The sequence below is a fragment of the Eptatretus burgeri genome, chromosome 4, assembly GCF_056783735.1.
Source record: "Eptatretus burgeri isolate ZD-2024b chromosome 4, Ebu_testis_v1, whole genome shotgun sequence".
NCBI classification, from domain to species: domain Eukaryota; kingdom Metazoa; phylum Chordata; class Myxini; order Myxiniformes; family Myxinidae; genus Eptatretus; species Eptatretus burgeri.
Window position 1 is genome coordinate 6,891,761 of NC_140964.1, and position 16,742 is coordinate 6,908,502.

At 42.2% G+C, this 16,742-nt stretch overlaps 1 protein-coding gene across 2 annotated transcripts in view; it reads right to left on the minus strand.

The window, feature by feature from the left end:
• Positions 1-16,742, minus strand: part of LOC147027405 (P2X purinoceptor 4-like) — a 224,724-nt gene that overhangs the window by 137,976 nt on the left and 70,006 nt on the right. For both annotated transcript variants that reach the window (XM_085876771.1, XM_085876772.1), the window contains exon 4: positions 15,115-15,245. In XM_085876771.1, coding sequence (XP_085732897.1) covers positions 15,115-15,245 — 131 coding nt within the window. The remainder of the gene's footprint in view (positions 1-15,114; positions 15,246-16,742) is intronic.

The window sequence follows — 16,742 nt, forward strand, 5'->3', positions numbered from 1 at the left end:
AACTCTATACGAGTGTGTGAATGTGTCCATGTGTAGACATTAATTATATAAACTCTATACTCGTGTGTGAATGTGTCCATGTGTAAAGATTAATTATATAAACTCTACACTAGTGTGTGAATGTGTCCATGTGTAAACATTAATTATATAAACTCTATACGAGTGTGTGAATGTGTCCATGTGTAAAGATTAATTATATAAACTCTATACGAGTGTGTGAATGTGTCCATGTGTAAACATTAATTATATAAACTCTACACTAGTGTGTGAATGTGTCCATGTGTAAACATTAATTATATAAACTCTACACTAGTGTGTGAATGTGTCCATGTGTAAAGATTAATTATATAAACTCTATACGAGTGTGTGAATGTGAACGTGTAAAATAGACTCCATTTTGTCGTTTTTAATTCACGTTCTGGTACGACTAAACTTCCATGTTATCCTTTTTATCCCAATCAATTCTCAATTGTGTGTTGTGGGTAAAATGTTCCGTCCAGAGTGACTGAATTGTTTGATCCCCACATTATCATTCACTGCATCTTTATTGATTCCAGTTGGTCCATCTCCGGTTTAAAAGGAACCATAAGTAATGATTCTGTTCCATGGAGAACGTTCCCTGTTGAATGTAAAGTGTTAACCCTTTAATCTATCATTTCACAAGCAATAAGTTTCGACTCTAAACGTATTAATTATATAAACTCTTTACGAGTCTTTGAATTGGGGAGAATTTTAGGGTTTCAGGGGGGAATTGGGACCACAGATTGGCAGACTCAAACTGTTGGAATATTGATCTTTCTACAAACTACAATTCTACAGATTGTACATAATCTACAGGACATCACACTTTGTTGAATAAGGTTTATTCAACTTTGTACAATCTGTAGAATTGTAGTTTGTTTTTCATTTAATCTGGGCATTCAATAAAGTTTATTGAATGCCACAGATTAAATTAAAAATAAAGATAAATATTTCACTTTTTTATCTGTGGAAATATTCCATTTATAGTTATCTTTGACTTATTCTTTTTTTATTCACAGAATTTGGAGCCCATCATGTGTCAAAAAAGAGGGTACGATGATTCATTTATTCAATATGGATTCACATCCATCATCGTCAATGGAGAAGAAAGGCCTCAATGTGTTATTTGTTGAAAAACTTTGTCAAATGATTCTATGAAACCAACAAAGTTGAAGCAACATTTGCAGAATGTTCATCCTCAATACAAAGACAAGGACAAAAGTTTTTTTGAACGTCATGGGAATGCTCTCAAAAAGATGACGCTGGATTCAACAAGGGCATTCCAACAAATGAAACAAAAGGTTATTGAAGCTTCTTATGTCGTAGCACTGGAGATAGCAAAGCAGAAAAAACTACATACAATTGGGGAAACTTTGATCAAACCTTGCGCTCTCAAAATGGTGGAAATTGTGTTGGGAAATGGATTGGAGAAAAAAAACTTGCAGCAGTTTCACTGTCAAACTGTTAATTCAGGGCCATCTCCACTCATGGCTCGCATACTTCCTCTCCTGTCGCAGTCACCGTGTGGCCCTAAATGGAGTTCTTTCATCCCCTCTTCCTGTGCAGGCTGGAGTTCCTCAAGGTAGTGTTCTGGGCCCTGTTCTTTTTCTGGTTTTCATCAATGATCTCTCCGACTCTCTGGAAAATCCTCTATATCTCTTTGCTGATGACTCCACCCTCTGCTGGACCATCAGTCATCCCTCAGACTGGCAAGCAGCAGCTTCTTCGCTCACTGCAGACCTGGATCAAATCACAAACTGGTCCAACACGTGGAACACGTCTTTCAATCTGGACAAATCTCACACGCTCACTATGTCTCTTCGAAAGGACCGTTTAGAAAACCCCCCCATCCACTTTCTCAACAATCCTCTGGAAGAAGTCCTTTCTTTCAAGCTTCTGGGTCTCACTATCTGCCATGACCTTTCCTGGGAAAGCCACATTTCAAACCTCGCCTCCAAAGCCAGTCGCCGACTGGGAATCCTCCATCGTGCAAAGTCCTTCCTCGGCCCACCTGAGCTCCTGACCACTTACAAAGCTTTTGTCCACAGCCTGATGGAGTACTGCTCTCTGCTCTGGGCTGGTGCTCCTGCCTCCCACCTTTCTCGGCTTCACGCTGTAGAAACCAAGGCATTTCGGATCATTGGCATCTCCCGCAATGAGGCCGAGTCATTGGGCCTCTCACTCAATCACCGCAGGTTGGTCGGTGGTCTTTCTGTCTTCTACCATCTCCTCTCCAGCCTCACCCCCCTGCTCTCTCTGTGATTTGTCCCCACCACATTTCTGCAGGGTGCTCAAGGTCCACCAACAACCCCCTTCTGGTAAAACTACCAAAATCACGAATCACTGCTCACCTTCACTCTTTCATTCCTCTTTTTTCCCGCCTTTGGAATAAACTCCCTCACTCTATTCATTCCCATTCTTCCCTCCAGGCCTTCAAAACAGCTGTTCTCCACCACCTCTTATCATCCCCCATCCAAATCCTCGATCTTTTCTACCCCCGATAATCCACCCCAGCCCACCTCCTTCAAATTCCCTGCTTTCCTTCCTGAAAGTCCCTGTAATGTCCATCTTCTATTCCCCATGTTCCCAGTCCCATCCCTCTCCCTTCCACAGATCTCCTAATGTCTCTGTTCCCCACTGTTTTGTCCTTCCCACTCCCTCCCCTCTTGTCTCATCCCCCCCCCCCTTGATGTGCATTGTGTATTCGCTCTCACACGAGCCTCGACAACGTATACAAAAAAAAAAAAAAAACAGCACTGTTCAAAGGAGGATCAGCGACATGGCCATCAACATCAAGGATCAAATTGTGCAGAAGATCAAGTCTGCAGCATTTGGTTTATTTTAAATTCAACACTTAATGAATCGACTGATGTGGCATCGTGTTCCCAGTTGCTGGTATTTGCAAATGTTCACTCAGGTTCATTGAAACAGCAGTTTCTCTTTTGTTCTCCTCTTGAAACAACTACCAAGGCCTCAGATATTTTGGAAAAGGTTTCATCTTCCTTTGAATCAGAAAATCGTTTGTGAGATAATGTCTGTGGGTGCTGTACAGATGAAGCACCAGCTATGTTGGGGACAAAATCTTGATTTCAAGTTTGTGTGAAAAGTGAGCCCCAAAAGTGAAAGGTATTCATTGCAAAATCCATCGTCAGGCACTGGCCTCAAAAACACTTCCAGCTCCACAAGGGAAGGTTTTGGATCAAACAATTCAAAGTGTGAATTTTGTCAAAGGAGGAGCTCTTAACTCACGACTTTTCAAGCAGTTATGTCTTGACATGGATGCAGGCCATCATTTGCTTCTTTTCCACACAAATGTCCGATGGCTTTCAAGAGGAAATGTAACTGAGCGAGTATTTGAGCTTAGAGATGAGCTCAAATTATTTTTTGAAGTTCAGAGTAAGATGGAATGTTTTGCCTGGCTGGATGATGAGGAATGGATCATGTGCCTTGCCTATTTGGTAAACATTTTTGAGCAGCTGAATAAACTGAATCTTCAGATGCAAGGAAGGAGTGCAAACATCATAAAATTCATGGATTCCTTGAAAGCTTTCATGAGCAAGCTGGAAAATTGGAAGAGAAGATCAAGATCAAAAATGTTGCAATGTTTGAGAAACTGTCATCAGTTCTTGTTGCTAGTGGTGAAGACCAAGTGCTTCCAGAATTTGCAAAAAAATGAAATTTTGCAGCATTTGACACAGCACTGGATAATGAATTCAGCTGATATTTCCCTGAACTCAGTGATGAGGAGTTGGATCTAGTGTGAAATCCATTTAAATTGTCAGTTGAAAAAGTTCCTCATGATTGTCAAGATGAATTTCTGGAGCTGAAGACTGATTCGGGAGCAAGAGATATGTTCGATGAGAAATCAATCACAGAATTTTGGCCCTTGATGTGCGATTCTTACCCAAAAGTGGCAGAAAGAGCTGTCCATGCATTGCTTCCATTTGTGTCGACATATCTTTGTGAGTCAGGCTTTTCAACTCTGTTGCAAATGAAAACGAAGCGACGAAGTAGATTGGAGGTTGAAAATGACCTGTGTTGTGCCCTTTCAAGCACTCCTCCGTGTATCCAATAATTGGCGAAGAAAAAACAATCACAGGTTTCTCATTGACTGCAATCTTCATCAGAATTAAATTAATTACAATACCCTGGCATTCGATTGAACTTTTTGTTTATTGAAGTATGCTTCAGCAACTTTAGTTTGTTAAGTAATTAGTTATGAATATTAAAAAATAAACTACTTTTATTCAAGTTTTAAAATCCATCAACATTTTCTATTACATTTGTAAAACTCCACCATAAAAATAATCCAAGTAAATGTATATGTACTAATATAGAAAATAAAAAGATTTTCAATATTATATTCATAATATTTGGAATGCACCTTTTGAATCAGACAATCTTGGAAAGGGGGGAATGACATTCTGACATATGGTGAAAAGGGTGCCTGGGGTTAAAAAAAAGGTTTGAGAACCACTGCTTCGGAGGTTTCTTTGAGTTCACATTCTCTTCAACTTATCTTCCGAATTTACATTATGGTTACACAGTTTACATTATGGATACACAGTTTACATTATGGATACACAGTTTACATTAGGGATAAACAGTTTACATTATGGTTACATTGTACAGTACTCACTCATTAGTGGACCAAGATATTTCATCAACAACAAACCTGATTGTTCACCCTGTTAAATTATTTGTGGAGCAAAAAAAAAATCTTTCCCTTATTGTAATTGAAATCAAATTTTCAACCAAAACAGCACTTCATATTCACAAACTCGAAATCGTCTTTTCAAATGGAACTGCTAAGATAAACCTATTTACTTGCTTTGTATCATTTTTACACATTCCCTTCCTTTGAAGAAAACTTGCACATGCGTTCGTGCCTTTCGCCTTATATATAATAAATGTGAGTGTGTGTGTGTGTGTGTGTGTGTGTGTGTGTGAGTGTGTGTGTGTGTGTGTGTGTGTGTGTGTGTGTGTGTGTGTGTGTGTGTGTGTGTGTGTGTGTGTGTGTGTGTGTGTGTGTGTGTGTGTGTGTGTGTCGTCCATAACTCCAAAGCTATGAAACCAAGCAGCCTGAAACTTTGGGTGCATACTAAGGGAACTCGAACAGAGTGTATGAATGAAAATTGGGTGTTTGGGTTAATTAAAACACCCATTTTGAAGATAATTAATTTAATTATATCCTTTATCAGGCGCATCCTCGGTCACCTCGCTCTCTGGGGTCTTAAGGCGTATCCTTGATTACCTCGCTGGAGTATTAGTTCACCATTTTGTTAGGCCTGCTGAACAACGCCGAGAGTTGGAACAGGTCGCAATGGTTTATTTACGATAAAGTGCTCAAAATGTCGTTTTTCCCCCACTCTCCGCACTCATACAGTATCATCGAATGCCTCATCCACATACAGAACCTACTAATCGCTGAAAACATACATCGCTTTGGTGAGTTCTCAAATGAGAAGCTTGGAGTGATTTCATGCATTATATGATCCGATTTTCCATGATCTACTCTCATGGACTAATTAAAGTATAGAATAGAAATATAATTAGAGTTTTGAGGATCGGATCACGTGGACTAAACTCGAAATCTGGAGTGAAATCTGAAAATGTTAAGAAATCAACGATGTTTCATGTTTTTGTGGGTATATGCCACAACCAATCAGCTTGCCATCGCTTTCCAAGCCAGCCATTCCTTATCAGGCTGTCGGGGACTAAACCGTCTCCCCCACCAAGTTTTTTGGTGAGGAGGGTGTTTGGATACGGACACCCAGCAGGATTAAAAACAAAACCTGTCAAAGGGCGGAGGAGCTCCTTGTGAGCCAACGGCCATCCATATCTAATGCCCAACTGTGTCTTTGGACATCCTTCTGCAGTTGGGTCACTTCTTATTAGGAGGTTGGTGGCAGGATTTGCACTCCGGCCACCGTAAAACCCTTCATTCCGCAAAACACAAAAACGCAAAGAAATCTGAAAACCCACTCCGTGGGAGTACCTCCTGCGCAGCTTCCCTTCGCAGGGCAGCTCACCGGATGACGGGATTGGGCCAAAGCCTTCGGGTTCCTCAATCTTTGATAATAGGAGGGAAACCATGGAGTAACATTCCCGGGTCAGATTGCGGGAGAGTGAGTCGGAGTGGTGCCAAGGTGTCCTTCACCAGACGGCGATCTCCTTGGGTTAAGCTGAGGTGGTCCCTTCGGGTGGGTGCCTGGAATGTCCTATCTCTAAGAGAGGATGATCACCTGTCTCTGTTATCATCTGAGCTCAAGTGTTTGGACATCGGTATTGCAGCACTCTCTGAGGTTCGGACACCGGATTGCGGCGAGATCATGGTGGGTGGTTACACCTACTATTGGTCTTGTCACTCTGATGGTTACCATTCCCAAGGAGTTGCTGCGGCTGTGTCCAATAAGCTGATTCCAATGATAATTGAGGTAACACAGGTCAATGAGCATATTATGAGCCGAAGGATTCGTCACTACTTGGGTGTCATTTCCCTGGTCTCTGTTTATGCTCCGAATGAGGCGAGTGATCTCACCATGAAGGACACGTTCTATGCCACCAGACGTGCCCTAGACGAGATACACTTCTAATCTTGGGGGAATTCAATGCATCGGCTGGAACTGAAAGAGATGGTTATGAGACGTGTGTTGGTCCCCATTGGTCAGGAACTATGAACCAGAATAGCACTAAGTTCCTTGACTTTGCAAGAAGTCATGGACTCAGGGTGGCCGGTTCATGGTTTCAGTGCCCACAAGCTCATTACTGGACTTTGTATTCCAACGCTGGCGGTGTGGCAAAGGAGAGTGACCATGTCTTCGTTGATGGTCGCTGGAGGATGATCCAGTACTGCAGGGTCTACCGGAGCGCTCGGTTCCTCAATACTGACCACCGGCTTGTTGTAGCAACTCTGAAGTTGCACCTTAAATCCACGAGAATGCTACCATCTCAGCCGAGGCTGGATGTTGGCAAGCTTAAGGATGAGAGGGTAGCTGAGGAGTTTGTGAACAGGCTGAGTGGAGATTTGAGGAGTCTGGATGCTTTGGGGGGACCTGAAGAGTTGTGGAACGCCTTCAAGACTAACATCCTTGATGTTGCCGGTGGATGTCTTGGAACTCACCGGAGGACAAAGAAGAATTTTTTCTCTCAAGGGACACTTGATACCATTGACCAGTCACAGGGCCAGGCTGAATGGCAGAGCTGAGCTGTTCAGGGAGTTGAGGCGTAAAGCTGTACGTGCGCTAAGGGTGGACAAGGAGGCCTATGTGTGAGGATTCTGTGAGGGGGTAGAGCATCAGCTGTGGTCAAGGGATTCTAGTCCTGCTTACAGGGGAAAATCGCACATTGCGTTCATCCAAGCCCATCCCACGGTGTACTGCAGTTCGAGCAGAGGGTGGTAGGCTCTTGACAGAGGAGTCCGAAGTGAATGCCCGCCGGGCCGGTCAATTTGAGTGGTTGTACCAGGCTGATCCACCAGCTGACAAGTTGGATGTCAGGGGTGTTACAATCCCTGTTGCTGACCCTCCAATCAACTTTGGTGCACCTTCGCTTGTGGAAACAGGCTGTGATGAACCGGTTGAAATGGAGTAAAGCTCCAGGGATCTGTGGCATCCATTCCGAACTTCTCAAGGCTGGTGGAAGTGCTGCACTCTTGTCATTGCATGCAGTTTTGTGCTCTGCCTGGAACACAGGCAACATCCCAACTGACTGGAAGAGGGGCCTTGTTGTCCCTCTCTGGAAAAGGAAGGGTGATCGCCAAGACTGCAACAACTACCGAGGGGTGACGCTGCTCTCAGTGCCGGGCAAGGTCTTTGCTCAGATAATTCTTGATCGGGTTCACCACCATCTGCTTGAGCAGCAGCATCCAGAGCAGTCAGGCTTCACACCAAAGAGGTCAATGACTGACCGTATCCTTGCTCTTTGGGTCCTCACTGAACGCAGACGAGAGTTTCGGCAGGGGCTGCTTGCAGCCGATGTTGATCTCTGTAAAGCGTTTGATTCAGTGAATCGGGATGTCCTCTGGAGGATCCTTGGTCTTCGTGGGGTGCCACCAAAACTGATCGATCTGATGTCTGAACTCTACTCTGGTACTGAGAGTGCTGTGACATGTGGTGGTACCATCTCTGACTTATTTCCAGTTGTTACTGGAGTTAATCAGGGGTGCGTACTGGCCCCCACACTTTTCAGCACTTGTATGGACTGGATTCTAGGGAGGATGTCGGAGAGATCAAGCTGCGGTTTGGGAGAGATCGTTTGGGAATGTCAAGATCTCTGACCTTGATTTCGCAGATGATGCAGTCATATTTGCGGAGACTTTAGATATCCTTTGGGGGGCCCTCGAAGTGCTGAATGAGGAGTCAGAGCTGCTGGGATTACGGGTTTCCTGGGTCAATACTAAGATCCAGGCTTTCAATGACATCTTGGATGCCGCTGTCCTGTCTGTGCCTGTTTGTGGTGAGGATGTTGAGGTCATGGAGAGATTCACTTACCTTGGCAGTGATATTCATGTTTCTGCCGGCTGTGAGTCAGAGGTCAATAGACGTCTGGGTCGGGCCCGGGAAGTCATGGATTCACTGGATAATGGGGTGTGGCACTGCCGGTACCTGTGCAGGAGGACAAAAGTCTTCTTTCAGGTCTTCTTCTTCTTCAGGACGAAAGTCTTCTGCGAGTCTTCAGGTCCTTGGTCCTTCCAGTCTTGCTCAATGGATGCGAGACTTGGACTCTGACCAAGGATCTGAGATGGAGACTTAATTCCTTTGGTACCAGGTCTCTTCGGAGAATCCTTGGCTATCGCTGGTCAGACTTTGTATCCAACGAGCGGTTGCTGAGAGACTCAAATGAGATTTGTTACCTGCATCGTCCGTGAGCATCAGCTGCGGCTGTATGGACATGCGGCTCGTTTTCCTGACGCTGATCCTGCTCACCAGATTCTCTCAGCGAGGGAGTCTCGTGAGTGGAGGAGGCCAATGCGCCGACCACGTGCCTCATGGTTGCAGCAGGTTGATCGGCATCTCAAGGAGATGGGGATGGGCCTGACATCTGCCTGGGGGATGGCCAGACGGAGGCCCCTTGAGCACCGGCGGAAAGTGGACGCAACGACGCGCTGCTCCGGCGCATGCTCCCATACCTGACCTGACCTGATATTCCTTATCAACCATTTAATTGGAGTGTTTGTTAAGTTCTTAAACCACTTGCTGAGTGCCTGACAGCCGATAGCGGTATACTTCGTGTCCTGATCGGGATGTGCAGTCAGCAGTTGCCACAAGGTTGAGGTACAGAGACAGCACACACGGATGTGGTACATATGGGTAGATTTTGATCTGCAAAAGGACTCTGCAAGTGTGTGTGCATGCTTGGTTACTGGTGCTGTGTTAGCAAAGTTTCATCCCATATCTTATCATGATGATGGGTTGTGGAGGTTTTAACTTTTAACCTCAGCAGCGTACGAGCGATCACGTTTTCCATTCTCCTCGTGATTGTTTCTAAAGCAATTTGTTATATTATATGAACCGGGTTTACATGAGAAAGGTTATATTATATGGTTTCTCTTTGTCAGTTTCAAAGTAAAATATATTTGATAACACCCGATTTCTGAGCTGTTTGCCATATTAACGCGTTTTCTCAATTACAGGCCAATTTGTTTTCCACGCGTCACATGACAATTGACAGCTGTAAAAAAGATTAATGTTTGTGCACATCTCCCTGAAACGTCTATAATGCAACAAGGTTTTATAATTTGTGCAGATACTCAAGGTTTCTGGGTTGTATACACTACGTCCTGCAGTTGGTAATCACACTGACTCCAACCTGCTGATTCCTGAATGTGTCTGGGCGGTTTTTTTTTGGGGGTTTTTTGTCTGGGTGTTTGGCTCCAAACGAGTCTGGGCCTTCAACAACCTTCAAAAACAGCTCCCTTTCCCATCCAACCACTAAACGAATACCGTGTGAATGTTATAATTTAGTATGTTGCAAACACAAAATAAACTGCTTCACTTTATGAGTTCTGATGTACAAGTGAACATGTCAAGCATTTTACAAAAGACATCATTCACGAGTGTGACATTTGTGTTCGCTCAGGCCTGATTGAATGTAAATTTGCAGATCAAGAGACGATTGAAAATAAATATTTATTACTTGCAAAATCGAAGATTTTTCAAGTATATTGGTCGATTTTGTTATTCTGTTTGTCGTGTTTGACTGTTTGTTGCCTACAGGTCACAATTTTCAACCGACCTTCTCGAAACTTCACCACCTGGTTGAGTTTGTCGTAAGGAAGAAGACAATTGTTTTTGAGGTCAAAAGGTCAAAAGGTCAACATAGGCCAAAGGTCAACAACTTCAGTGAGATTAATAAAAGCCTCAATTTTCATCCGATTAACTTGAAAGTTGAAGAGGATTTATATTTCAGCTCACTGAATTCAACCAACCAATTATGTTTGATGTCAACATCGACCAAAAGGTTAACATAGGCCAAAGGTCAACAACTAAGGTGGTTTTTCTAAAATCCTCAATTTTCATCCGATTGACATGACATTTGAAGAGGATTTATATTTCAGGTCATTGAATTCAACTCGGCAATTCTTTTTTTGGTCAACATCGACCAAAAGGTCAACAACTCAGGAGGTATTTCAAAAATCCTCAATTTTCATCTCATTGACTTAATATTTGAAGTGGACTTTCATATCAGGTCTTTCTATCAGGTCTGAAGAAGACTTTCAAGGTCAACAGCTTCGGTGAGATTTCTAAAATCCTCAATTTTCATCCGATCGACTTGAAATTTGAAGAGGATATATATTTCAGTTCAATGAATTCAATCACCAATTATTTTGGAGGGCCACATAGGCCAAAAGGTCAACATAGGAGGAGGAGAATATTGGGACCATACTCTGCGCAGAGCATTGGTGCTACTTAAGCAGTCTCCTTGGCTATTGGGCACAATCCTGGACGGGTCGCCACTCCGACAGAGGATACCAGCATGCTGGCACTCATTTTGCCGACCTCGGAAATATGACAGGCCAAGTTAACCCCACCTGGTATTAATTCAGCAGCTGAGCGGGATTTGAACTCAGGACCCGAGAATCCAAAGCCCACCACCCGAACCATTAAGCCAGCACCAGGCATGTCAACATCGGCCAAATTCTAAAATTGTCAATTTTCATCCGATTGACGACATTTTAAGAGGAGTTGCATATTTGGTCATTGAATTCAACCACCAATTGTTTTTGAGGTCAAATTAGTTTTATGGATTTTGCAAGTGCCGTGCTCTGCATGGCGTCATCTTCTTGTTTGTTTGTTTGTTTGTTTGTTTGTCCACACAGAACTTTCGTGTTTTTCTCCGCAACTGCTTATCGGATTGAGACGAAATTTTCACCATTGGCGCGACGACTCATGTAAAATGTTTTGTAATTATTATGATGGCATAGCTCATGTGGTGTGGCACCCATATTGGAAAAACTGAAAAACTTTGGACCTCTGTATCTCTGAAACCTTCCAAGGACAAAATTGAAACTTGGCACAGAGCAAGTACTCCTCATGGGGAACACGTGTGATTTTTTTAATGACGTCATAACTGCATATGTAAAACGCCACATCCGATCAGTAAGAAAAATTTTTGAGGGTCATCGAGGAATAAAACAGTCATGACGTCATCGGTCACGTGATTCGGCAGCACTATTGTTTGTTTGTTTTTTAACCTTCAAAAATCTTCTACTCTGAAGTGGCTGTACAGTTCGAGGCGAAACGTTATACGTATGGCCCCGCCTGTCCATGAGGAACAAAAGATTCACAAATATTATGTCATTGGTCACATGGTTTGGCAGCCATATTGGATTTACCCTGAAACCTATAAAAATCTTTTTGTCCAGCCGTTCTAGAGAAGTCGAGGGGAAACTTCACACAACTGTTCCCCAAGCCATGGGTGTACAAGTCTGTTCAGGAATAATTAATGTCACATGGTTTGGCAGCCATATTGGATTGAAGAAAAATATAAAATTGTGTTTGCTCTAGAACCGCTTAATCAATTGACGTGAAAGTTCACATTTATGATCGAGTCGTGATGAGGGATATAAGTTTTAAATTTAAACTTGTTCGGACACATGGTCTGGCAGCCAGAATTATTTAATTATTTGATATGGTTTCTTTTCTTTTCTTTTTTGAATAAGGCTCATTTGGCTGTGCCTCGATGGTTTTGAGGGTAGAGGAGTAGCAGCTGAAATGCAATTCCTATCCAGGTTCCTCCTGATGACTTCATTTTTGCCTTTTTCTAGTTCGGATTCCTTCTGATTACTCCAATGCAGGACTGTACCTATTTAGTCTTCCATTTGATTTGAATTGAATATATATTTAATCCAATTATGAATTCAATTGAATAATGAATAATAATCAGAAAAAAAAACGTCACGGGTCAGGGTAAGGTGTCTGATGAAAGCCGGGTTGCATCAAAGCGGAAAGTCTTGGTACCTGGTCATCACTGCCAGTAGTTATAAAGTGACAGTTCTAATTACGTCTCTTATTCATTATGTAACACTCCAGTGCACAAACACCACACAAAAGCAGTCCTGGTGAGGTCTACAATCTCTGATTGCCCTTTTTCTTGTTTCTCTTGTCGAGGTTAGATTTGATTGGTTGAAATTTTTTGGATTCCCTTTGAGCATATTTTACGCTCTTTAAGGAGGAAGCAGCTCAGACCGTTTTTAATGTCTTTGGTACGACTCAGATGGGTTTAAACCGCCGATCTCCAGACTCGGAGTGCATGCTCGTACAATTACGGCATCGAGCCTGTGAACTAAGTTTGCTAAGTTGTTCTCAGAGTATATCAGAAAGAAAAGATTACCTGAAGTATGGAAAAAGAAGTCACAATAAGGTGATTTTCAAGAAAGGAGACAAAAACAAATTCTAAAAAATAGACTAACAAGTATCCTGTCCCATATTTATAAAGTCCTCACAAAAGTATTCACAAGAAGACAGAAGAAAACATGTAAACAACAACCAAGGAAGAGACTTTTGGTGGAATGTACATCACGTCCATGTGGCGAACCAGGTAAAAGTAACGTGTAATGAACATAGTAAGTATTTATGCCTTGTGTCCATGGACTTTGAAAAAGTCTTTAACTCAGAGGAAACAAAAGCCGTACGAGCATCTGTAAAAGAACAAGGTGTGAAACTTGAATATTTAATGCTCCTGAAACACATGTATGAAGAATGTTCGACATCAATGCGAGAGTCAGACATGGAGACGCAATAGTTTAAAAACTTATTACAGAATGTCAGGAAAAAGTGTTCAGGGAGATCAATTGGACTGGCAGGGTAGTAAGTAAGTATCAAGGGAGAACAGCTGAACCATCTACAATTTGCTGTCATTATTACAATCATTTCACATGATGATCTTTGCCAACACAAAGGAAGTGCTTCAAGAACTGGATGAAGCAAGCCAAGATTGTGGATGAAACATAAACTTAGAAAAACAACCAGGATTTTTGATAAACAGGGAAGGAACAAAAAACAGCAAAGTTACACGAAGAGAAACATTGGAGTTAATAATTCGATATACCAAGCTGGTGGTGTTGGAGTGGATACAATTAGATATTTGTGAAGATGTCAGCTGATCAGAGAAGAATCACAACAGGGAAATGAGCATGAGGGATCTCCACAACGCAGGGCTTCCGTGCCGGGTTAGACAGATCACATTATTATATGTAAAATTTATAACCCTATTTCATTGCCGCACAAAAAGTGTTAAATAAGCCTATCGTCCACAGATTTGCACCCCATCCACCATGGTTATGGTGAGTAGTAAAAGCTGACACAGCAACCCTGAAAAGATTGCTCTACATTTACATCTCCAGGTTGAATTAAAGTGTTTTTTTTTTTCGTTCTCCCCGAATATGCTCACGTTTTATTAAACCATTCATTTGCACCCATGCGTTCCACACTTAAAGAGCAGTCTCTTCGTTTTCAACCCAGCTCGTTTCTGCGCAAACTGGAAAACGACGACTCTCATTCATCTAAATTGAGGAACACTTTCTGTCTTTTATTACTCAGTCATCGGTGGTATTCGAAATGAAATAACCAAGAGCGAGTTTTGTTTTGATATACCCCGCTTAAGGTTTAAGGTAGAGTAGTGTCTGTGGGTGACACCAGGCACGAAATTCCCAGTTTCAAGGGCACGGACAGTTTGGCCTTAAAAAGTAGACATTTTTTGAAAGGCACCGACCGGGGACAATTGCCGGGGAATCAAGAACAAAATGGCAAAAGTGTTCGGACACTGAGGCCAGATTAAAAATGTAAGAATAAACACAAATAATTGTGAATTTTCACCAAAAATGACTACTTATCAGCACTGTACTGTTCATTTCGATGAAATAAGGTAATTTGTAACAACAAAAGGTCAAAGAACGACTGTGACTCTCAATTGCTCATTTTGTTTTGTTGGTTGTTGGTAGGCCAAAATGAAAAAAAAAATCACTCATTGAGCGACACTTCGCGAAACGGACCGGTACTCCGAAGAGAACATACCTCCGCCAGGCTGAACCGTTTACATTTTGTATCCTACTGATAGGTCGGATCTGAATCTAGACCTGAACCAAAATCGAATTGGCTTGTTCTTGTCACCTAACCAACTCTTCCACAACTTTTAGAGATATCATGCTATACACACAGTTATTGCCCCCATCTCTCAATGGTGAAGAATCACTTTTAAAAATTCTCGTGTCTGGATCTGGATTCGGATTTTCACCAAGATCGAATCAATTAGTCCTCGTCACACACCAAAAATGTCATCACATTTGATCAGAATGCATCCATAACTGTGAATTATTCTGCTCACAGACAGACAGACAGATAGGGGTGAAAACAGGGAAGAAGTGTGAGTGAGTGAGTCAGTAAGTGAGTGAGTGAGTGAGTGAGAGTGAGTGAGTCAGTGAGGAGGGTGAAAACATAACCTCCACCCTTCAATGGCGGGGTAATCATAAACACCAAAAATGTCCATAATATTCAAACAGCAAGAGTCAAAATGAAAGAAAAACACCCCTTGCATGACCAAGCAGCTTTTATAAAACAAACAAACAACAGCAACAACAACAATAAAACTCACCCCACAAAGTACATCAGGACGAGCAGTTGAAACAGGCGGAAGAGAACGCCGAGTCGTCTGCTCCGAACAACAACACTCTTGGAGGTCTCGTAGTCAAAGAACCCTTGGAAACACTTCAATACGTTTCCCATCTGCATGGACAAGGGACATTCGACAGTCATGAACATGGACAAAGAGGTAGATATTGAAATATTCCACCGGTACATGTAACAATAGCCTCGATGAGACTTGGATGACTTTAAAATAATTTGATTCCCCTTTGTAGGCTTAGCATTAACGGGGTCTCCTAGGTCGAGGGCCATCGTGAAGTCATTGACCGACGGGTCCTGAACCATCTACGATGCCTCCAATGTATGAGTGATCATCAGTGTGAATTAATCAGCAGCAGGATCAGGTCCACAAACCTTTAAAGGTTAGATCACATGCTGTCCAACTGCCTATCCAACAGTGCATGATCTCATCCTCAGTCAAGGCATCCTCCATTGTTGTATCCTCCACCACAGAAAGTGGACAGAGGTTATGTTTTCATCCCTGTCTGTCTGGGAGCACGACATCTCAAAAAGTTGTGGACAGATTTGGACGAAACATGGTGGACAGGTTGGGTGTATGACAAGGAAGAATCAATTCGATTTTGGTGAAGATTCAGATCTGGATCCAGATTCAAGAATTTTTTTTTAATTTTTAATCCAAATATATAAAGAGAGTGACCTCGCATTCATCACTGAAAGGGAGCACATGCCATATCGGTGTTAGCACCAGTCACCATTTTGTTTCCACTCAGGAAAGGTGAATTTATTCTGTCCAAAACTTTAACGACACACATCTGAATTTGGATTGATTGCATGAACATTCCATTTTTTTATCATGACAATAACACGAGCAGTGAGATGTCAGTTATATATATATATATATATATATATATATATATATATATATATATATATATATATATATATATATATATATATATATATATATATATATATATATATTAGTCATAAAACGACAGGTATTAGTAAAAAACATTTTTTAGTAAAAACAAGCCGGGAGGCGACGATGGTTCGCGGGCATTATTGAACAATGCCACGATAGGTACAATTGAGTTCGTGGAAACTTTTGTGGAAACCCTACCGTAAAAACCTCTCTTCCATCAAAATTGACCAAATCAAATCGGATTTTTTTATGTTGTACTTAAGGATATTACGCACAGCTTCTAGGAAATGGAAATGCAAGAAAAAAAATAAAAAGTTCAAGTGGGCGTGGCTCCACCCACAAGGGGCGTGGGACGCCCCTCATACAAAAAGACACAACTAGACCATGATATCTAGCTTGTGTCCAAGTTTCATCACGATCGCATCAACCGACACGGAGCTATGCTATGGAGAGTCACAAACAGACAGACAAGCCGGCAGGCGGACATGGGTAGCCGACTATCCAATAGAACCTGACGCGATGGGCCCGTTCGATGGGGAATGACCTGAGGATTAAGCACAAGAAAATTCATGATTCTAGCTTCAAGGGTTAATGCTGCAGATTGTTTTTTCGTTAAAATACCCCCCACAAGGCCCACATTTAGAGGTTTTTCGGCCGTTGCTAGGCAACGGAGGGGTCCATAGCAACGGTTCTTT